The 22027-nt window shown below is 66.4% G+C and overlaps 1 protein-coding gene across 15 annotated transcripts in view; it reads right to left on the bottom strand.

The window, feature by feature from the left end:
- AGRN (agrin) overlaps nucleotides 1-21658 on the bottom strand; it is a 33113-nt gene extending 11455 nt beyond the window's left edge. For 7 of the 15 annotated variants that reach the window (XM_045063458.1, XM_045063454.1, XM_045063459.1 and 4 more), the window contains exons 1-10: nucleotides 21325-21657; nucleotides 18923-19184; nucleotides 6774-6821; nucleotides 3011-3226; nucleotides 2627-2851; nucleotides 2322-2546; nucleotides 1926-2132; nucleotides 612-830; nucleotides 336-530; nucleotides 51-251 (exon numbers count right to left, since the gene is read on the bottom strand). In XM_045063458.1, coding sequence (XP_044919393.1) covers nucleotides 51-251; nucleotides 336-530; nucleotides 612-830; nucleotides 1926-2132; nucleotides 2322-2546; nucleotides 2627-2851; nucleotides 3011-3226; nucleotides 6774-6821; nucleotides 18923-19184; nucleotides 21325-21531 — 2005 coding nt within the window. In that variant the 5' untranslated portion in view covers nucleotides 21532-21657. Of the gene's footprint in view, nucleotides 1-50; nucleotides 252-335; nucleotides 531-611; nucleotides 831-1925; nucleotides 2133-2321; nucleotides 2547-2626; nucleotides 2852-3010; nucleotides 3227-6773; nucleotides 6822-7429; nucleotides 7868-18922; nucleotides 19185-21324 lie in introns of those variants that run through there. The other 8 variants (XM_045063452.1, XM_045063455.1, XM_045063461.1 and 5 more) reach the window with 6 other exon arrangements.
- Nucleotides 21659-22027: the final 369 nt, after the last annotated feature.

The following is a 22027-nucleotide window of genomic DNA, read 5'->3' as shown; positions in this document are numbered from 1 at the left end:
TGTTGGAGGCCCACGTGTGGCAGCCCAGGCAGGTCGGTCCCCGCGCCTACCCTGCTCACAGGGCCCCGCCCGGGCCTCCTCGATCTGGGTCTGCTGCTGACAGGCGGCCTCTCGGAGATGACATGCACTGTCGTAGGTGACACCGTCGCTGCCGCACACGGGACCAGGTGGGGGCTGCTCACACTGGGGGCACACACATCGCCCCGCCAAGCACACCGCCCCGAAAGCACACACCTCGTCTCCGCAGGTCTCTGCACGGGTGGGACCGGGCAGGGGTCAGCCCGGCGGAGGGGCACCCCAGACCCCAGCCTGCCCGCCCCCACAGCCCCACTCACGGCAGTGTCCTGCTGAGACCACATGCAGGCTGATCTGGTGTGTGCAGGCGTGGACGTGCAGCTCACACTCGCTCGCGTACGTGTGCCCGTCGGAACCGCACACAGGCTGCGCCAAGGCCACGCACTCGGAGGGGCACACGCAGCGCCCAGTCTCAGCCTCGCACAGAGCTCCGAAGCGGCACTGCCCACAGCGGTCTGAGGAAGAGGCCCCATCACCACGGCAACCAGCATGCCCCACCCCCCACTCCCAGCCAACTTCACCTGCCCACCACTGACCACAGGGTCCTCGGCGAGCCACACGGATCTCCCGTCCAAGGGTGCAGGCCGTGGCTTCCAGCTCACACGTGCTGCCATACGTGACCCCGTCGGTACCACACACGGGGTCGTAGATGCCCGGACACGCCTGCTGGCACACACACTCCGCTTCACCGTTCTTCACAACACATGATGCCCCAAATGGGCAGTGCACCCCAAGGCACGGGGACAGGGGTTGATCTGGGGAGAGCACGGGCAGCCAGTGAGGTCCTCCTGCTCCCCCGGGCTCCCGCACAAAGCCCCCAGCTCCACGCAGCAGACCTGCTCCCAGGGTGGGGACAGTGGAGGGAGAGTGCACGGGGAGAAGAGCCAGACGCTCGGGACACAGCAGAGACAGGGACAGACACAGGACAGATGCAGACAGGGACGCAGACCCAAACAGCCTCAGCCCCCTGCTGGAGTATGGGGAGGGCTGCCCCCAAGACACAGGAGCTCCCTGACTGCCCATGGTGGGTGGGGGGAGGGCCAGGCTTATGCGGACACCTGAGCTACTGACTGCTAGCCACCAGCAGCCTGGGGACGCTCGTCTGTGCGGGGGTGGGGGGCTCTCTCCTCCGTGGGGAGGGGTGTCTGCAGCCCACAGTCACACCCAGGGCCACAAAGGGGAGGAGGTGTCTGTCCACTTGCTCTGAGAACCACAAGGCCAGGCAGCAGCAAGCCACCCCCCCTGCTGAGCCGGGGGCAGACCTCGGGCTGTGGGCTCCTGGCGGCAGGCGCCGTACGTCATCCTGCCAGCAGGTCAGGCTGGAAGACACAAGAGGCGGGGCAGACAGGGAAAGGACCGAGAAGAAAATACCGAGGCGGAGAGAGAGAGTGGACAGACAGACAGACCGACCGACGGACACAGTGGGGGGGTCGGCAGAGCCACAGCAGCCCCCGCGGACGCAGGATAACGCCGTCTCCACCGCCTGCTGCTCGCCCCCACCCCCGCACGGAGCCAGAGACTCTGCCTCTGCGGGAGCACTGGTGTCCCCACAGTGGGGGCCCCCGGGGGTCTGCAGGGGGACGGGGCACGATGGCCTCACGGGAGCACGAGGGAGCCTGACCCAAGAGGCCTGCCTCTGCCCACCTACCCCCCACCCCGGGGGCTCCAGGCACCCCCCCCCCGCAGAACCCCCTGACCCAGAGCCCACTGACAGACGCCAGCCCCGCCGGGCCTCCCCCAGGACCCCAGGAGGAGCATGACTCGGGATGGAGATGGTAGGTGATGACAGGCCCTGGGGACCAACACGGGACCCGACCACTCTCAGTGTGGGCCGCACCCCTGCTGCTCACCGCACGGGCCCTGGTGCTTGGCAGGGATGAGGCGCTGCTGCCGACACTCAGCCTGCTGGCGCCGGCAGTCGCTGTCATACGTGTGCCCGTCGCGCGCACACACGGGTCTGTAAGCCCCGTCACAGACGACACGGTCGCAGGAGCAGCGGGGGCGGCCCCGGCGGGACAAGCACACGGCACCGAACCTGCACACGTCTGGGCACCGGTCTGGGGCGTGAAGAAAGGAGATCAGACAGCCCGGGGGGCCACGTCAGCCCCCACCTCCGGATATGCAAGGGATCCACGGGCGTAGGGGTGGCTAGTGGGCACCAGGGAGGGGTGCAGCAGCGGGTGAGGACAGGCAGGGCCAGAGGGCACACGGAGGGGCCAGGCTGGGCCTCCCCCAGGTCTCCCCACCTTGAGGCTGGCACTGGCCAGAGCGCACTTTCTGGAGGAGGAGACCACGGGCCGCTCCTGTGCGGCCCATGACGCACTCGTTGTCGTAGGTGACACCGTCATCCCCGCACACGGGCTCTCGCCGGGGAGGACAGCTCTCTGGCCGCAGGAGCAGCTCCGGGCGCCGCGTGCGTGGGTTCACGCGGCAGACGCGGCTCGGGTCGCTGCGGGCGCCCTGGCAGGGGTCTAGAAGGCGGGAAGGCACAGGTCAGAGCGTGGGCGCGCGCATGCAGAAGGCAGGCCTCGCGCTCAGGGACGGGGCTCACCGCAAGGGCCATCGAACTTCTTGAAGATGTTCTCCTGGCGGGCGCACGCGTGGCGCAGGAGGCGGCACTGGCTGGGGTAGTCGGCACCGTCGCTGCCGCACACCGGGCCGTCGGGGGGCCCCTGGCAGTTGGTGGGGCACAGGCACGAGGCTGTCTGCCCGTCTGCTGAGCGCACACAGGTGCTGCCGAAGCTGCAGGTCACGTTGGCGCAGGGATCCCGGGACCCTGCGGCGGGGGGGGGGGGGCTGGTTCACGAGGCCATCGCCATGGCCTCCAGGGAGCCCACCCGAGGCGGGCACTCACCGCAGGGCCTATGGCTAAGCCCTGGGTGTCCCGAAGACGTCCCTGCCACCTCCAGGGAGCCGGCCTGGGACGCACACTCACCGCAGGGCCCGCGGCTGAGCAGGCGGATGCGGCGCTGCTGACTGCACTGGGCACGCTGCAGCTCACACTCGTTGCTGTAGGTGGAGGCGTCGGAGCCGCACACGGGCGCCACCACCGCGGGACAGGCACTCTTCTTGCACACGCAGGACGCTCGGCCTGAGCCCTCTGCACTGGGCTCGCACACGGCGCCGAAGCCGCACAACATTCCTCGGCACACTGGGGGCAGGGCAGGAGAAGCAACGGTCAGAGCCCTGCCCCCAGGTCTGCTGCCCTGTGCACACCTTCTGCCCTGGCCCGGGGCACCCATGCACACCTGCAGTGTCCACATGCCTATGGAGACCTCAAGATGCACTCAGTGTATTTGTTCAGAACCCCCACAGACACCTCCGCCCGTGCCATGCGTGTCCACACATTCTGGGCTGGGTGCTGACTGGAACACACACCCCACGTCCACACACGCCCATGTACCCTGACGGGGCCTGGCCCTTCCCCTCTCAAACCCCACCCACCCCAAAGCTTTTCCCTGGGGTAGAAGCTTCTCAGCTGTGGACGGGCGGCACCTCCCAGACCTTCCAGTAGCACCAGGGAGCTATGACCCCCATCACCGGGAGCCCCACATGAGGCAGTGCGAGACACAAACCCCCAGACCAGCTCCACGGCAGGGAATCGGCCCCACCTTGCTCAGGAGCCCACCCTCTCCTCACACCAGAATCAAAGGCCCTCGGCTGACTCGTGACCTAGACCCTCATAGCCCTGGCCCCCTCCTGGGAGCTGCTCCGGCCCCAACAGCAGCCCCAGCACCCCCACCTCTGCTCTGAGGTCAGACTGCTGAAGAGTAGACAGGCTCGGAGTCAGGCCACAGGCTCCACCTCTGGCTCTGCGCCCCTCCTTGGCACCCTAACCCGGCCTCCCTCCATGTTCCTCTTTTCTTCCCACAGCTCTTCTGTGTGGCCGGGCCTCCTGGGCCTTTCTCTGCCTGGCCCCTCACTTCTGCCCTCCCCCAGGTCCCTCAGCTGTGGCTTTCTTGATGTGGCCTTCTGGAAGGTTCCTGGTCCTCCAGCCCTCCTAGGTCTTCCCAGAGGAAAGCCGGTGGGGCCCCTCTCTGAGGCCCCTCGGGCACTCACAGGCCTGCACCTCCCCATCTACCATCCCCCCCCTCAGTCCATGTCCTCACCCCACCCCCCCCGGCCTGCGGCCCTACCTCACTCCCCAGCGACCTCCTCCAGGAGGCTGAGCACAGGGCCTCTGCTGACCTGTCCTTTTCCTCTTTCAACATTTTAGTTCCTGACTCTCTGGTGACAAAGTGCCAGCACATCCCAAGGAAGTGGCTGCCCTGACCGCCACGGTGAGGGACCTGAGTCGTGAAACCCGAGCTGTCAGGGACGGCCCCTCCTGAAGAGAGGCAGGCTCACTCCAGTGCTCAGAACTCCTGCCCCGACGGCGACCCCAGGTGTGCGGGCCTGTCCCAGGTGCCGGCCTCTGTGTCTATGTTTCATTGGGCCTAACGATGGTTATGGTGGACAGGGTCGCCTCCCAGCAGGCTCCGGAAGTAGGGCAGGAGGGAGAAAGCACCTCTCTTCTGGGGAGGCCAGGGCCCCAAAAGGGGCTGGAGCTAGCGGTTGCCACGGCGACCCCACAGTCGCACCTGTGTGCCCCACCCTGCGGACCCCAGAGCCCCACGACCGCCGCTGCGTCACCGGCCCCGAGACTGGGCAAGTTATCACGCCTGCGCACCTCTTGCTGTGAATGGGGACAGTGGGACCTACTTCCCAGGGTTATCGTGAGGCTCACTCTGCGGGACCTGCAGGACCCCAGGGCACGCTCCAGCTGCCCTTACTATAAGGGCAGGAAGGAGAACCATCGCTTCACTGGCCTCCCCTCCTGGCTCAAGCCCAGCTCAAAGGCTGCGAGGCCTCTTCCCACCACTCTCCCCTAGCACTTTCTCCTCCTCCTCCTCGCCAAGGCCCTCAGGACCCCCGGGCCAAGCTCACAGGCACTTGCTGATGTCCAGCTGACTGCTCTGACTGGCTTCAATGGGACCTGCTGACCAAGGTCTCCCCAGAGTTCTGAGCCCATGGCCAAAAACTTGGTCCTTCTCTCATTCAACTTCAGGCTCCAGAGCTGGCTGCAGAGTGTCTGTGCCCTTGGGTTCAGGCCTGTCTCCCCCTCTTCTCACCTCGGTCCGGCCAGACCCCTCCCCAGACCCCAGCCCCTCGGACAAGGACATCCACTCCTGGATGACTAGCATGTCCCTTGCCCACTGAGACCTGCCCTCTCCCTCCGCAGCCCAGGGTTCTGCTTTGTCCCCCGCAGAACAGTAACTAGGGGAGGGCGGTGACGTTGACAACAGCTAACCTACGGAAAGTAAGCCCAGGGCACTGGGTCGGACGTATGGAAGACAGACTGCAAGGCGAGGCACTGGGGGCAGGAGACCAGAAACACTAGCCCCACACCTGTCCAAGCCCTTCCTCATCATGCAAGCTGCCCTCACAAACGCACAGAGAGCACCCACGTGCCCGTGAGCCCTGCGCTCTGCCACACCTGCCCAGCTCCCACGCCCACGGAGGCTCTCTGGCCACTAGGCTCCCCTGTGCGGTCTTGCTCCCTGCGTGCCCGGGGCCCGTGCCCTGCGCCAGGCTGGAGGCGGCAGTGGCTTTTTAAAGCCACCGGGTGGAGTGGGTATGTTTACCTCCCCTCCTGGTCTCGGGTGAGCTGGGGGATGGAATGGGTGTCCTGAGCCCTGCCCATGGCCACAAGTACACAGTGTGTATGCCTACGAGGGAGGGTGACAGCCATGGCATGGAGCTGTCCCCAAGTGTGCGGCAGCATCAGGATGTGGGTATGGGGGCCCGCGCGAGCCTCTGTAGGAAAGACCGGGGTGTGTGTCAAGCAAAGGAGATGCACCAGGCTTTCAGCTTCGGGAGAGGAGCCTGAGGACGGTGTTTAAACCCAGACAGCCCCACGCCTCTCGCCCGCAGCCTGTGGGAGACTCAGTCTGGTCGCCAGCTCCCAGCCCACTGGAGCCCCTATCCCATATACGGACTGCCTTCGATAAGGGACTTCAGTGAACTCGGGCAGGTACCCACCCAGCAGGGGACCCAGGCACTGAGCACAAACCTGGAAGCTCTCACTGTCCCCTCCCAAGGCGAGAACCCCAAGCTGCCCTTTCCTGTGGCCCTAATGGCTTCACCCCCTGCCCCCTCACATTACCTTAATTACGGTGGCCCACAGACTAGCAGGCCCCTCAGGGAGGGTCAAGAAAGCTAACCCCAGGCTGTTCAGTCCAGGGACGGGCTCTCCAAACCCTCCTTGGTCGCTGGTCCTTCCTGACCCCCCGCTCCTCACCCGAACACACTGTCTGACCCATCTTACAGCTTGCAGACCCCCGGACTTAGTCCCAGTGTTTTGGCCAAGAAGGCCAAGGCCCAAAGCAGTTGGAGCCATGCTTGTGTGTGTTGGTCCATGGCCAACACAGGGCCAGGCCCAGGCCCAGGGACCCCACACGCCCTCTACTTGCCCACTACTGTGGACATTCCAGGAAGGACCCAGGGTCCGTCATCCAGCCTCCTCTCTGAGGCTGGCTGCAGAGTGTCTGTGCCCTTAGGTTCAGGCCTGTCTCCCCCTCTCTGCTCCAAATACACCTAATACGTCTGGTGTGCCTACCCCAGCAATGGGCCCTGACCCCAAAGAGTGCTACTGCCCCACCCCAGGCTCTGTCTCCCAAGTACAGCCTGTCACCAACTGAGGCCCCCACTCAACTCACCATCCAGAGGCACCGGGGACGCTGGTGTGAAGTGGGTCCCAGGTTTGTCTGGAAAAGAACCCAAATATCTGAGTTAGTTCTCTCTGAGCAGGCCTTCCCATAGCCTGTCCCTTTGCCCAGTCTGGAGGGGCCACCTCTGCCCTCCCAGACCTCCCCCCTGTACTAGCACCCACCCCCTCCCTTCCCTGGCTCCATTCTGAGCCCCGAGGACTGGCCAAAGCCTGTGGGGGGTCGAAGCAGAGGTCCTTGCTCTCCTCTGCCTTCCAGCTGTAGGCTCGGGACCCGGCACCTGGGGGCCCCAACAACAGCGCTGTGGGCAGCCACGCCCCCCCCCCCCCCCCAGCTGAGCCCAGCCCCAGGCCGGGCCAAAGCTCCCAGTGCAGTGCCTGCAGCGGCTCCTGCCTCCCAGAGCAGGTTGTCTCTGCAGCTCAGGCCCCCACGAGCCCACCGAGAAGCTTCATGGGGCCAAGGGATCCCAAAAACGGCCCATCCTGTCTCAGAAGATGCAGGTGGCCCCTGTGAGTCCCGTCTCCGCCAGTAGCCTCTGTGTGACCCTGCCTATCCCCCAGTCGGCCCGGTGGCGGAGGCAAGCCACCCAAGCCAGCAGGAGGCTCACACGAGCCTGGCCCGGGGTGGCCATGCCCGCAACCACGTACAATTGTTGAGGAAAAGCAGGACAGCGAAGCCCAGCGTGGAAGTGGCCAGCAGGATCAGGCAGACGTTGCAGGGGATCATGAAATAGCGCACCAGCAGGGAGACCCCGCGCTGCTGCCGCGGGTCCCGCTCCAGAGGCAGCGGAGGCATGGCCCTGGGTTCTCAGTCCCCACGCTCAGGGTGTGGGGGCTCCTCAAGGGGCGCCCTTGGGCCTCTCCGGGGCAACTCCCCCCATGCTGGGACCCCCGGGGCAGCTGACAGCAGCCGTGCGCTCCAAGTTCAGTGCGGTCCCTGCCCGGAGAGCGGCGGGACCCCGCCGTGGCCCTCGAGGCTCATCACGGGCGGTGGGCAGGGTTCTCCGAAGGAAGAGAAGCTGGGACCGGCCCGCGGCCAGCCCTGGCGTCCACCAGCCGGTAGCCGCGGGAGCCGGCAGCCGTCCGCAAGGCTCCGGCCGCGCTCGGTCTTCCCGGAGCCCGCGTCCCCGCCCGGCCGGCTTCCCGGGAGGCGCCGGCCCGAGGGGCCCCGGCGGCGCGGTGCCGGGCGCGAGGGTCTGCAGCCCCGGCCGAGACGGGAGCGGCGACGCCGGCGAGCAGGAGGCGCGCGCCGGCGAGCGGAGAAGAAAGGGCCTCGGAGGGCCGCGCCTCGGCTCCCGCCTCCGGCCGAGCAGCGCCAGCTCGCGTCGCCCTCGCCGGGGCTGAGGCGGTGAGCGAGGGGCGAGGGGCGCCGCGGAAGGAGGGCGGGAGCCGAGACAAAGGAAGCCGCCCCCGGGGACCCCGCCGTCCGCGGGGAGTCGGGGCTCGCGGCGCAGGGGACCGGGCGGAAGAGGACGGCAGGGCGGCGGCACAAAAGGGGACGCGGGCGCAGGCGGGGGCAGCAGCAGGGGTGGGGGGTGGGGGGCGAGGTGGGAGCCGGGGCCGGGGAAGGAGCAGGGGTCGCGGGGAGGGTGGGCGCGGAGCGGGGCGGGGGGGGGGTAGGAGGCAGGTGCCGGGGCGGGGTGGGGGGGCTAGGGGCGGGGTGGGCGGAGGGAGAAGGGGCGGGGCGGGGTCAGGGGCGGGGCGGGTCCCCTGCAGCGCCCCCCGCTGCGGAGCCGGGCGGGAGGGAGCGGGTCGGCGGCCGAGGCCGCGGCGCGGGCCGGGAGGGTCACGCCGGCTCCCCGCAGGGGGGCTCGCGCCCGCGTGCAGGACTCCATGGGCGGCTGCGGTGTGCGCGCGCTCGTGTGCGCGCGCCCCCGTAGGTGCCCGCGCCGGCCCCGCCCTGGCGGTGGCCTGTGGGGGAGGGGCCCCAGGTGCGCACACAGGTGGTGAGCGCGCCGGGTCCAGCACCGAGGGCGGAGGAGGAGGAGGGGGTGGCGAGTCAGGCCCACCCGCACCCGGGAACCGCCCGCAACACCTCAAACCGCCCGCGTCCTGCCCGCCTCCCCTCGGGGACGGAGAGCGGAACATGCAAATGAGCTCCTGGTCGAGCATCATTATGTAAATAGTCGCAGGCCTCGGGGCCGGGTCCCGCGGGCCTGGAGCGCCCCCCGGAGGCCACCAGCGAGCGGCCGGGCCGTGACGTCACAGCCGGGCCGGGGCGCGGGGGGGGGGGGCCCGCTCCAAGTCAGGCCTCTCCACGTCTGCCGCCTGAGGACGCCCCTTTCTTAGCTCCTGCCGGCCTGGGGGTAAGGCCAGGGTCGTGCACCGTCCCCATCATCCACACCGGTCACGCCCACCCTCCGCAGCCGGAATCCGATAGGTGGCCATCTCTAGGACTAACCCTTCGTTCCCCCGCACCCCCATGCCGCCACTGCCCACAGTCCTTTGGGGAGGGACCCCTAAGCGCTACCACCACCCCTACCACGTCTGGCCTCTTGGACTAGCCTGGACCTGGTCCCAGGCCTTCGAGGCCCTGCAGTGACCTCTGGCTGTCCCTCTGGGTCTGCCCTTTCTGGAGAGACAGAAAGAGGAAGCTTGGCCCCCAAGGCACAGAGGATCCCTCTTCTCCTTGGGGTCAGGACCCACCCACCCCAGCCCAGGACCCCTTCTGGTCAGTTCCTTCCAAGGGCTGCTGACCAACTCCCCAGCCCTGCTGAAAGACCTTAATTGCACCACTGCCCCCCACGCCATCCATGCTCAGTCACACTCATCTACCCACAGGTCCACACACAACAGACACATGGCTGCCCACTCCCTCAGACTTACACGCTGCGCTCAGGCCTCGGGAGGGGTGTCCGCCCATGTGGTCAGCAGCTCCCCCTTTCAGCCAGACAGCCACCCGTGCCACCCCGGTCACTTGGAGGTCTCATCTTAGTCCACGTCTGGAGACAAGCACTGAGCACAGCCCCTCTCCCCCGGCACAAGCCCTTCTAGTGCAGTGACACCACCCCAGGGCACAAAGGGACACCTTGGTGCTCAACTCCCGCCAAGCCTCCAGCGGGCCCCTCCATCCTATGCTGCGTCCAGTTGTGTCACACACACATCCCGAGAGCTCCCCCCAGTTCCTGGTCAGGAGGTTGCTCCACACTCCCCCCAACCTCCTGCCCCCTCCCACTTCCTCAGCCCCAGCAGCCGCCTGCCACCAGCCAGGGTCACGTTCCATGAGGCCCATCGGCTTTGACTCCTTTCCATCCTGTGGCCAAGCACCCTAGGGCCATATCCCACACAGGGTTACCATCCTGCCAGGGTCCCCCAGCACCCACAGCGGAGGTCTTCAAACCTCCTCAAACTTTGCAGGAAAAACCAATAAAGGGCAAGTTTCCTTCACTTCACACTGCAGTGGACCCAGAGCAGCAGGGCCCCTCAGGAGACCCTGGCCTCAGGTCAGCCTCACCTTCAGGGGTGCCTCCATCCCCTACCTCAGCTCACTGGACCTTGGCACTGCCCACACCACGCGGAGTGCCGGCAGCTCCCCAGGGCACCGCCCTGGACCAGGAGCACCCGGGGCAGGGTCTGACTTTTTATCTTCTTGGGGCAGGGCTTGGCTCAGAGCCCAGACGCTTGGTATGGCAAGTCAGGCGGTTCACACATTTCCCCACTGACTTGTTACTGCAGTCCCCCAGGATCCACATCCCTTGGCTCAGCAAGGGCCCCGGGGACAGTGCCAGGGGTCGAACGCCAGGCAACGCTCACATGCCCAAGCACACGGGCGCCATCTGCTGCGGCCACAGCAGCACGGGAAGACTCTGCAGGACGAAGGGGATAAAGCCTCCAGGCTGTGGGAGGGGTCAGCCTAGGGACCCGTGTGAGTCTGGGGTGCGGTGGGGGCTGACAAAGATTGTCTCGCTTTCAGAGGCTCACATGGGGGCAAGACTGGCCCACAGTGGGGTGGGCCGTAGGGCCTGGCTTGGGGGAAGGGGAGCCAGCAGGCAGCCTGTCCTTCCTGGCCTCAGTCAGAGTCTGAGCCCCCAACAGGGGCTCCACACTCCACGCCTTCAGAGAGACAAAGGGCCATTGAGGCCCCAGACCCAGCAGGGGGAGGGGAACACAGCTACCAAGAGCTATTTTGGGATCTTCAGACTCAAAATCATTCAGCTCTGACCAGCCTACGCCAGCACATACCCTTGGAAGGAACAGAGGATATTCCGGGCCAGAAACGAGCCCCTCTGGTCTCTGGGCTCCCCCTCAGCCATGTGGGACAGCACACGCACGGCGCAGAGGTTACAATGGGGACACCCAGGTTTGAGTCGGCACTGGGTGTTACGCACTCCTTCCTCACTCACTGGCGTGAATGCACCCCGGGCAGCTCACACACACGCTCTCGCCTTCAGGGAACAGGAGCCTTGTCCCTCGCCCACACGACACACGTCGGGTTTGCCCCCAAGCACATGCATGTGCACACATGAAGGCTCTCCAGGTACTTCTTTGGACACGAGAAGGAAGCTGGGGGGTGGGGTAAGACGGTCCAGTCTTCTGCTTGTGGTGACTGGTGGTCCAGTCCACCAGAAACCTGATGGCCCGTTTCTCATGCAGAGGACCCCTTCCTCACTCTGGAGGGACCTGGGCCCAGCTACCCAGGAAAGGGCAGGGTGGAGTGGCCCCACCTTCCCCTCGGCAGGGTCCCAGGGCACATGCCCACACACACCTCTAATGCTGGGCCTCCCCTGGCCGGAGCCACCCCGTCTGTCTGTCCCACATTCCCTGGGGACCTCGAGGTGTGCGTCACAAGGACAGAAAACGTGGCTGCCATGGGTCGCTCAGGTGTAGGCGACCCAGCTTGTCCAGGGTCACAGGGGCCTGGCTGCCCTGGTCAGACAGAGCAGCCCCTCACCTCTGGTCCCCCCGTCTCCTGGTGTCTGCCCTCAAGCTGCATTCCATTCCCTCTGGGCCTCGGTGGACAATGGGCACTTCATAGTGGGATATTGCTGCTGGCCCAGGGCCAGCCACTGGGAAGGAGGCCCTGTCAGGCCCAAGCCTCTTGTTCTCAGCTCAGGTGAGGCCGGCAGGTCGCCGTGTTTGACTCTGATGGCTGAGGGCCCACCCCTCTGGACAGCAGGCAAGGCCCACCCTCCTGCCCGTGAGTCCACGCGGCAGGGTGGTGGGATTCTGTGGCAGCTCTGAGGAGCGGCTCGGCAAGTCCACATGCTTGGATACCAGCGGCCTGACCACAGGCCTCTACACTTGTCCCTAAGTCCTTGGGGCCAGGGTCCCTCCAGCCCTGTCTCCCTAGCCTGTCTGAGCTCCTGTGTTGTGCAGGCTAGGTGGGCGCTGAGTCAGAGGGATGGTCTGCCCTCGGGGGGGGGGTGGTCACCTGGGGGCAGAGACCAGGGTGATAAGGAGAAGGGGTTGCACAGATGTGTGGGGAAAACTTCCAGATGGACACAGCGGCGGAGTCCCAGGGGCCTGCCAGGTGGTGCCAGCGGGGCCAAGGAGCAAGACGGTCAGGAGCCGGGAGCACAGCTCCTGAGGCCCGGGAGCCACATCAGGGCCCAGACCCCGGCCAGGACACAGGCGGTCGCCACCAGGGGGCGCCACGGGAACAGCGGCCAGTTGTTGCCCACAGCAAAAGAAGGAATGGAGTGGGGCGGATGTGTGTCCACACCCTCCGCCCTCTTCTGGGGACACCCCCTGTCCGCCTGCTTCTCCATTCCGACTGTCTCCAGGAGGAATAGAGAGCTTGGGGAGCCAGGAGGCACCGAGGTGTGGGCAGGGCCTGGAGAACCAGGAGGCCTGGCTGCGCTGAGCCGGGCACCCCATGGAGGCCAGGAGGGACGCAGCCACCCGCACTGAGGTCTGAACGGGCCATGAGGGTGAGGCCTGGCAGACACCTGCTGGGGCTCGGAGAGGCAGAGAGGTTCAGTAGACAAAGGGGCAGAGACACAGAGACCCCCGAGGGGGGAGGTGCGGACAGAAGACAGGCAGGTGTCTGAGGGCAGAGCGTCCCGCAGCGGGAGAGCAGGGCACGGAGGGTGCTGCCCTCGGTGGGAAGGCACAGGCACCACGGGTGAGGGCCAGCCTGCTCCCCCAGCCAGCAGGCCTCCGCCCTCGCCTCTGGTTTTCCAGATCAGTCTCCCCCACCGCGCGCCCAGGCTCTGGACACCTGGGGCTCCCTGCAGCCACTAGACCTCCAGCTGTCTGTCTGTCGGTCTGCCCAGAACACCCCTCCCCCTTTGCCTACACCCGTCGGCACAGAGCACACACGTGGCTTCCGGGAGAAGCCGAGAAGTACATCCGGCCGGAGCGGGCCTATGCACAGGGGACAGCAGCAGCCCCTTCCAGTGAGCCCGTTTCCCGGATGGACCCTGAGCTGGGTGGGAGCTGGTGGATGTGGCTGAGGCAGGAGCCGCCAGATGAGCGACACCGGGACCTGGCCCCATGGCCTCCCGCCCCAGAAGAGGAGTCGGCTGGGGCAGGGGTCTGTGCTCCTGTGTCCCCAGAGGTGCACTGGACCCTCACGTCCTCGGACAGACGCACAGCTGCTCCCGCAGCCACAGGGCGCCACCCGCTTCTCCCAAAGCCGCCGTGCGGTGACTTGTGAGGAGCAGGGACGCCTCAGATCCACCTTCGGCCTGCACAGACCCAGCGCTCGGGCCTAGCCCGCCTACTCCCTAACTGTAATGCCACCCCGGAGCCCTGCGCCGGACTCAGGGTGCCACAGGCGCAGGCTGAGATCGTGCACCGGAGCAGCCCCAGGGACTCCGTCCTGTCAGCACAGCACTTTCGTCTCAGGGTTGGGAAACCGCCATGGTCACTCCCAGCAGCAGAGCCGGCAGGAGGAGGTGCCCAGCCCTCTGCCAGGCTCAGGGTGGGCAGCGGGCAGGAACAGGAGAGCCCACAGCAAGCCGAGGCCAGGAGCCCGATGTGAGAGCCCCCGGGGCGGCTCCCGCCCCAGGCCAAGCCCAGGGACACAAGGGCGGCAGAAACCACAGGCCACCAGCTGGGCTCTGACCACGATCCTCCTGTGCAGAGGAGGACATCTGAGGTTAAGGCACCCCTGCACACATGTACACAGACACGTGCGCACACACATGTGCCGGCCCTGCAGCTGGAAGCAGCTGGCTGCTTGGGAGGACAGAAAGCTCCCCTCTCCTGAGCCTCCACTCCATGGGGGACGGTGGAGGGGACAGGAAGGGGGAGGGGAGGGGAGAGGCCATCTTCCCCTTCCCAGGTCCAGCGGGAAGCAGACCCTGGCGGGGGGTCTTCCTCAGAGGAAGTTCTCTGGATCTGCTCTGCGGGGAGAGAGGCCCCTTGGAGGGAAGCTTCTCTGCCTACTGGATGCTCCCCCAGAGGCCTAGGTCACCCCCCTCCAGACTCTGAACACAGCCTAGGGCTTGAACATGACCCCCCCAGGCCCCAGTACAGAACCGAAGGGGGCACATGACCCTCCATCGCCGACCTGGCTCACAGGTCACTATCATTAGCGTAGCTGTCACTGGGGTGCTGCCTCTCTTTCCAGTGGGCACTTCCTGGGACTCTGGGGTGTAGAGCACTATGTGGGCTACCGTGGGGACTGCACCTAGAGCCCCCAGCCCAGCCCCCACCCGGCCTCAGTGGCCAGAGTGGGGAGCCTTGACGCCCCTGTCCCAGGGGCAAGGGGAGTGCTAGGGCCAGGAGAGCACAGCAGAAAAGGGGGTCCCTTCTCTACCCTACCCCCAGGAGGAAACTGCTGGGTGAGGGGGAGACAGGGGTGACTGCCCTGGGTCCCCCAGGCAGAGGCAAAGGGTGGGGGTGGGAAGGAGGCCTGTTCTCCACCCTCCTGGGGTGCTGGGCAGTGGGCTCTGATTCTCATGGGGCTGGGGCATTAACCCTTCAGGAAGGATGCAACGTGGCCACCCGGCCACTGCGCTGGAGGAGGCTGTGCCGGACCCTTGGCCCTGAGGCCGGGGCCCCTGTTCCACTAACTTCCCCAGGGCAGCCCATGCCTTCCTCTGCCCTCCTGGCCCCCAGCCTGTGAGGGCTGGCGGGGTGGGGACAGCTAACTGAGCAGGTGATCTCTCATTTCCTCATCTGTGCAGCGGGGCGCAGCCCCCACAGAGGGGTGGCCAGGGCGGAGCCAGCCCCACCAGGATGTGTCCTGCCCCCCACAGCTCGGCTCAGCGGCACAGCTCGGCACAGCTCGGCACAGCTCGGCACAGCTCGGGGTGGTCAGTGAAGACAGAGGGAGGACGGCTCCAAAACAACATTTTTTTTCCATTTCCAGTCTGCAGGGGCTTGGGATGAGGGGGCGGGTGGGGTCTGGAAAAAGCCAAGAGCTGTTTCTACTGGCTTGGCCCCTTCCCCAGGGAAGTGAGGAGAGAGCAAGCCCTTTGCTTTCAGCCAGCCAAGCCCACCCCTGGGGCTGCCCCAGCAAAGGCACCAAAATCAAAGCCGAAGCCAGCAGGTGCCCAGGAAGCACCTGACTTCCAGCCAAGGACGCCCCAGGTGGGGACAGGCCAGCACACTGGGGGGTCACGCCCCCCCTGGGGAGACTCCTTCCCCCAGTGAAGGCAAGGAGAGAGCAGGGCAGGCTGCCTCCCGTCTGGGCCTGCCTCCCCTCAGCCCTCCTGGCTGACCTGCCTGGCGGAGGGGCCCAGGAGGACACTGGGCGGGGTCTGCAAAGGGGTGGGGTGAGAACCCACAGACTGGAAGAGGGCAGGAGAGGGACCAGGGAGAAGCGGCCTCCCACTTCAGCAGGCAGGAATGTGGGGGGAGTAGGGCAGTAGGGCAGGAATTGGGGGGTACGGAAGCGAAATGCCAGAAAACAGAGCAAAGAGCCCAGGTACCTTCCTGCACATCTCCCTGCCCCGCATGGTGGGCAGCTGGTCCTGCCTAGGGGTGTCTGTCGCCCACACGGGGGCTCGGAGTCAGGCAGCCCGGGACCTCCGGGCTCCCCATCCCGACCCACCGCACGGCCCTCCTTCAGGTCCTAGACAGCTGGCCTGGCCGGGAGGAAGGGAGGGGACTCCCTCGAATCAGGCCTGCCAGGACCCCCTCCGGGGCTGGGCAGGGCTGGGCTGGGCCCGTGCCAGACTCAGTCTGACCCCGTCCCTGTGCCAGGCCCCAGCTGAGGGCAGACAACACTTCCTTTCTCTGTTTCTGGCTCCCAGTGGGGAGTGAAGGGCTCCAGGCCCTCAGCCAGGCCCCCATCCTTTCTGGGGGCTGCAGGAGAAGCCCTAGGACTAGTCCTCCTGGGGCGGGGTGGGGAGGTTGGTAGGAGGCTGGGGGCAGTGTCCAGACCAGAGCAAGGTGGCTGAGGCTGGAGGAAATGCTGGCCTAGCTGCCAGCCCGGGCAGGCGCTCAGTGCGTGGGCAGCTGGCACTGGAAGGGGCCTGCCTACTTCCCTGACAAGGCAGGGGTGGGGGGTCTCCTGGCGGGCGCAGCCAGGGCGTCAGACCTCCCTCACCCAAAGGTGGCCAAGAGGGAGGGACACATACCTGTCTCGGTTATGCCAGGAATGTGGTTCCCCAGCGGGGGGGAGGAGGAGGAGGAGGACTTGAGGATGGGGGCGGAGCCTTCCTGGGGGCTGAGGCTGGGGAAGGGGCAGGACCTGCAGAGCCAGGAAGACCCTGCGGGCCTGGAGGGGAGGCGCTGTGTGTGCTGCCCAGTGGCAGGCGTCCCTTCAGGACCTCGCCAGGCAGGGATGAGAAGGGAGCAGACCCAGGGTGCACCCCAGGAGGTAGGCCTGGGAAGACATGCCCCCTGCCTTGGCCACTCTGGGCCTTTAGGAATGGGGGGGCCTGGGGAGGGAAGTGTGCCGTGGACAAGGACCTCCTGCTCGCAGTGGGGCCTTGTGGTCTCAGGGTGACCTGCAGAGAGGAGGGGTTGCCCGGCTTCCCTCTGGGCCCCATGGGGCTGGGACAACTATGGAGACCCTGGGAACAGAATGCGGTCGGAGTCAGATGCGGAAGAGTCAGCGTAGCCCAAGTCCTGTCCATCTGAACCCCTCATGAGGGTGAGGCCTTGGTTCACTGAGAGCCACGGACGGAGTCCTGGGCTGGGGTCTGAGTCCTTCCCTCCCGCAGAACGGGAGAGGGGCTTCCTCTCACCCCACCCGGCCTGGGAAGGGGGCACAGAATGGTTCCTTCCCCAAGCCAGAGCCTGGCTCCAGGGACCTCGTGCCTCAGGGAGGCGCCCTCCTTCAGCCTGGGCTTCTGGGGACATCAGCCCTGTCCTAGAATCCAGCCCCCTCCCCATGGCACCTGGTCTGCTCTTAAAGCAGAGGTCTGTGTCACCCACCTCAAAATCTCTGGCCACCTCACAGTGGAGACTGAGCTCCTCCCCGCCACTGGCCCCCCGGCAAAGGCCCCAAGCCAGTCCTGGTGTTAGCCCTTCTCTGCATGTCCTCTCCCCAAGACTGTCCTCACCCCCAGGCCCACCCCAGGAGAGCCGACGTCTCCACCCGTCCTGGGAGCTCATGCCATGACTGTACGCGTGTCCAGCACCGGCGTCCCTGCGCTGGAGTCAGGTCCTAGCCTAATGCCTGAGCGCCGGCTGCCCAGGGCACCGAGCAGGTCGGGCCTCAGCCAGTCCTGGCTGGGGGGCTCTCCCTGGGCACCCTCCTTTCTAGCTGTCCCCACGCCCAGCCTGGCAGATCGAGAGCCAGGGGCTGGCGTGGGTCCAACAGGCTTTGGCAAGATGCCAAACCTTGTTCTGTCCAGGGTGGCCCTCTGACCCCACAGAAGGCCACAGTGACTGGTCACGGACCCTCAGGCTGGACGCGCCCAGCTGTAGAGTTGATCACTCACTCTATCTCACAAGGAGAGGACACTCTCTGTACCCTGACCCCTGTTCTCCAGCTTCTCCTCACACAGCCCCCGACACATCCCCAAAGCTTGGCACCAGCCTCCCACAGGGATCGCCATCGCCAGGCTACCTTCCCCTGGACCTGTCCAGAGCAGGACCAGGGTCTCAAGCCCTGGCTCTGTGTGAGGGCTGGTCTGGGACCCCTCATCTGAGCCACTGTAGGGAAGGGACCTGCTGGCTTCTCTGTGCGACGGTAAGGCTCCGGGCGCCAGAGCAGCCCCAGAAGCAGATGACAAGGCTGGGCAGAATGCCACAGGCCTCGCCATTTCAGGTGCTGCCCCGACTCCTGCACAGTCCCTCTCAGACCACCCCAGGATCCCACAAAAACCAAGCCAACACCACACCCTAAGCTAGACAGAAGGTGGGACCTCCCTGCTCCCAAAGAACCAACAGGAGGGACAGAGTTGCCTTCCAGGGAAAGGAAGTCATAGACCCTTCCCACTGGCCCGAGGAGGAAATGTTCTTTCCACCGGCCCCACCGCCCCCCTCCCGTGCAACCCTTCCCAGGCAGCCAAGAGGGGACAGACAGGATGCGGGGGCGAGGGGCAGTTCCTACATTCTCCTGCCACATTCCCCAGCAAAGGGTCTCAGCCCCCAGCTGGGACTCTCCTGGGGCAAAGGGGGGTGGGGCCTGGAAGCCAGGTCTCAGGACTCCAGCTCCCCTCACTGAGGCTGGGCCGGGGGAGGAGGGCTCGGACCACTCAGAGCAGACGCGCGCTCGGTGGACAGCAGACGACTCCGGGGATTCCACATCCGCTCAAACCCCCTAGACGTATCCACGCCACAAAACTCCCTCTTTCCAGAAATGACAGGCCTCCTGGAACACACCGCCGGGCGGCCCCTGCTCCGACCCCTATGCCCCACTCTGAGGGGTCTGCTCACATCCGGGACCCATCCAGACCGGTGTTTGGGCTTCTCTGCAGGAACACAAGCAGGGGGTGTTCATGCACCTGGTTCCCCGCCTCTCCCTCAGAGAAGGACCCTCCAGGAGAGGGTGCTGAGCTTGGGGGGAGGGGAAGCAGAAGAGAAGGAAGCCTGTCCCTTTGCAGGACGGGGACTTACTTGGCTGCAAGACAGCAGACAGCGGCACTGTGGGGCGGGGGCTGGTCCGTGGGAATCCCTACTAGTGTCAGAGATGGAGATGGCCGGACTCAGCTGGGAGATCGGGGGACAGGAAGGAGGTCAGACCATAAGACACTGTGTGCTCTGGCCTACAGCCAACTCTCCTGCGCCCCCCAGGGCGTGACGGAGCTCCTCCAAGCCTGCCCTTCAGTCACCGCCCCTGGCAAGGCCCCGTACCTTCCACACAGTGCTCCACTTCCTCCAGGTTCCGCAGCGTGATGCGCATGAGGCTGGAATTGAGCATCAGCTCATTTTTGTGGGCTGGCCACAGGTAGGGGGGTGCAGGGTTCACAAAGAAGATCCTGGTGTCCCCAGTGGACACCTGGTTGTCACAGATGAGGGGGTCGCCAAAGCCACCGATCACCACCTTGCTGCCACCGTCAAGCAGGCTCTCTTGGGTCACCATGTCTTTGCCCTTCAAGTACCGCCAGACTCGAACCTGTGGTGGACATGGCGGGAGGGGGGGCAGCTGTCAGTGTCCCCTTTCCACTGGGGACATGAGGCCGCAGGGTCCAGGGACGAGCAGCAGACTGGCCACCTGGGCTTTTTCTTCTCGTCCCACCTCAGCTGCTCAGGCCTGATGTCCAGGGTAGGCTCAAACCCCGGGCAGAGATGGACGGAGATCTCTGGGTCAGCCCCTCACAGGAAGCAGACAAACACGAGGGAGGCCACTGCCTGCGAGCGTCACCCAGAAGGACAGGAAGCCTGGGAACACACACCCTCTCCCAGGAAGCAGCACTCCCACCCCCGAGGTCTAACTGACCCCGGCCGCCTCCCACAGCGCCCGTCTCGGCTCAGGCTGGGTACGGGAAGGGGGTCCAGCTTCCACGGCCCTACTTTCCCCTTCCGCCCACCCACCGACAGCCAGGGGCACCTAACACGGACCCTGCAGTTTCAGGGCAATGGGCTCCGAGCCAGCTTGGCTCTTTGCAGCCCTGTGGGTGGGCTGAGACACCCCCCCCCACACACACACCCCAGGAGGTGAAAGACCCCTCCTGCTGCCAGGCTCCTACAGTGAACACAGACGAGGCCGACTGGGAACCACAAGATCAAGTTTGGGCAGCACAGGGTGGCTCCACCCTGCACACTCTCACTCCTGGGGCCCTGAGGGTACCTGCTCTGAAAAACCAAGCCCTGAGACACCCACAGCTGGGGGGCGGGGGTGCAGGAGGGCTGCGGGAGCTGCAGGCTGTGCTGGCATGTCCTCGGGGACATACGCACAGGGGACAGGAGCCCACACACTCTCTGTGAGAAGAAACTCCTTTCTGCAGGGGCTCTGGGAAGCCAAGACTTCTGGAATGGGTGATCAAAGACAATGGTGGCCTGCCCACCTGCCGGGGCCCTGCTGGGAGCCTTGGGACCGCAGCTTCTGTCGGGGTCCCTCCTCCTTCCAGGGGCCCGGCTGGGGGTGAGCCCTGTCCACCCTTATCCCTCCCAACCTGAGACACAGAGTAGACTCTGGAAGGAAGAGAGCCGGCCAGGAGAGGGCTGGGCTGCTTTCATTGCCTCCCCCACCCCAGCCACACCCAGGAGCAGCGGGGAGGAAGTCGGGAAAATCCTGCAGGGACTTGGCAAAGTGCCCCGGAGTGGTGGAGGGGAGGGGGCTGGGCGGGGGATCCCAGCTGTAGCTCGCACAGGCCAATCTGAAAGAAGCTGCCACCGCTCCCCATCTCCATGGAGAAGGAATGATCCGATTTCTGCTCAGGGGGGTGGTTTTAGGGGACGGAGCCGGGACAGGCCGGGCCCCTTGAGCCCTCCCTAGGAACGTTCTGCGGAGGAAAAAAAACTACAAAAAACCACCAAACCTAGTCCAGGGGGCTCCAAGTCCAGCTGAGGCAAGGACCCTCTTCTTTGGCCAGGGGGATCCGGTTCTCCTAGGAGCAGGATGGGGCACCTGTCCCCGCACCCCCCCACATTTGAGGCTCAGCAACGGTCCACCCACTTCTCTGCTCCTGTCCCCCAAACCTAGACTGCAGCGCCACACCCCAGGATCCCGGGGTTGGAAGATTAGCTGTGCACCCCACTCTCTCTCCTGAACACCCCCTCTTGCCCTCTGGGAAGGGGTGACAGCACTGACCACAGGTCAAATCCCCACTTTCACCGCAAGCGGAAGGCGTCGGTTCCCTCCTCCCCATTCCTTTTCTTTAACTGATGGGGAGGGGTGTGGTAGCCCGTTTCCCGGGGCGGGCGGGGGGGGGGCCGCACTTGTCCGCAATAAGGTAGTGGGCCTGGGGTGGGGGTGGGGGCCGACGTGACCGGGTCTCCCAGGCCTGGGCGCCGCGAGGCGGGACTGCAGAGGTGCCGCAGGAACTTTCCCGCAGGCACTCGCGAGTTTTCCGGGACCCGGCGCCCCACCCGGGGGCTCGGCGGTCGCCAAGGGAGCGGGAGCGGCGGCTGCAGAGCGTCTGATGCCCGTTCCCACGGCCTGGGGCGGGGGTCTCAGTGGGGCGGCCAGCTTCTCGAAGGGAAGGCCTCAGGGGCAGGGGTCCGGGATGGCGGGGGAAGAGACCCCCAGCCCAGGCTTCCAGGAGGAGTATTTGTTGGGGGGGGGGTGTCTCAGGGTCCCGGCGGGGGCCCACCTTGCACGAGTACGTGTGCTGCACCGGGTCCACGTTGAGAATCTCCTCCACGGTGCCGGTGAGCACCACGTTCGCCTCCTCCTCCCGCCGCTCCAGCGCGCGCTCCGGGCACGTCCCGTCGGCGCTGGGCAGGGCGCGCGCGGCCACCACCAGGAGCAGCAGGAGCGGCTGCAGCGGGGCCCAGCCGGACGGCCACAGGCTGGGCATGGCGCGGGCCGAGGACGGCGGAAGGCGGCCAGAGCAAGCGCGCGGGCCTGGCCGCGCCGGGAACGGGACTAGACAGGACAGGACGCAGCTCCTGGGAGGCGGTGGGAGCGCGGGCGGCGCGGGGGCGGGACCCGGGGCAGCCCCGCCCCCTCCCCGCCTCCCCACCTCCCCCCACCCCAGCTCCCCGGCCCGCGCCGGTCCCCGGCCCGCCCGGCGCCCCGCGACCCGCGCCGGCCGCGAACAAAGCGTCGGGACAGCGGCGCCGGGCGGAGGCCGGGCTGGTGGGAGGGAGGGGCCGGGCTGGGTCGGGCCGAGGCGGGTGGTGGGACTCGCCGGGCGGGAGGGGCGGACGGGGCAGGGGGGGGTGGGCGGGCCCGGGGGGCGGGTGCTCGCCCTCCTGCGGCGCACCCCCACGGACGCCCCCTCCCCCGTCCGCGCGGACGTCTCTCCCCCGCCCAGGAAATGCGGCTGCAATCGGGTTAATGCATAATCTGGA

This window comes from Mustela putorius, unplaced genomic scaffold (genome assembly GCF_011764305.1).
Source record: "Mustela putorius furo isolate JIRA1106 unplaced genomic scaffold, ASM1176430v1.1 tig00003853_pilon_pilon_pilon, whole genome shotgun sequence".
Lineage (NCBI taxonomy): Eukaryota > Metazoa > Chordata > Mammalia > Carnivora > Mustelidae > Mustela > Mustela putorius.
This window is presented reverse-complemented; position numbering and strand designations above follow the sequence as displayed.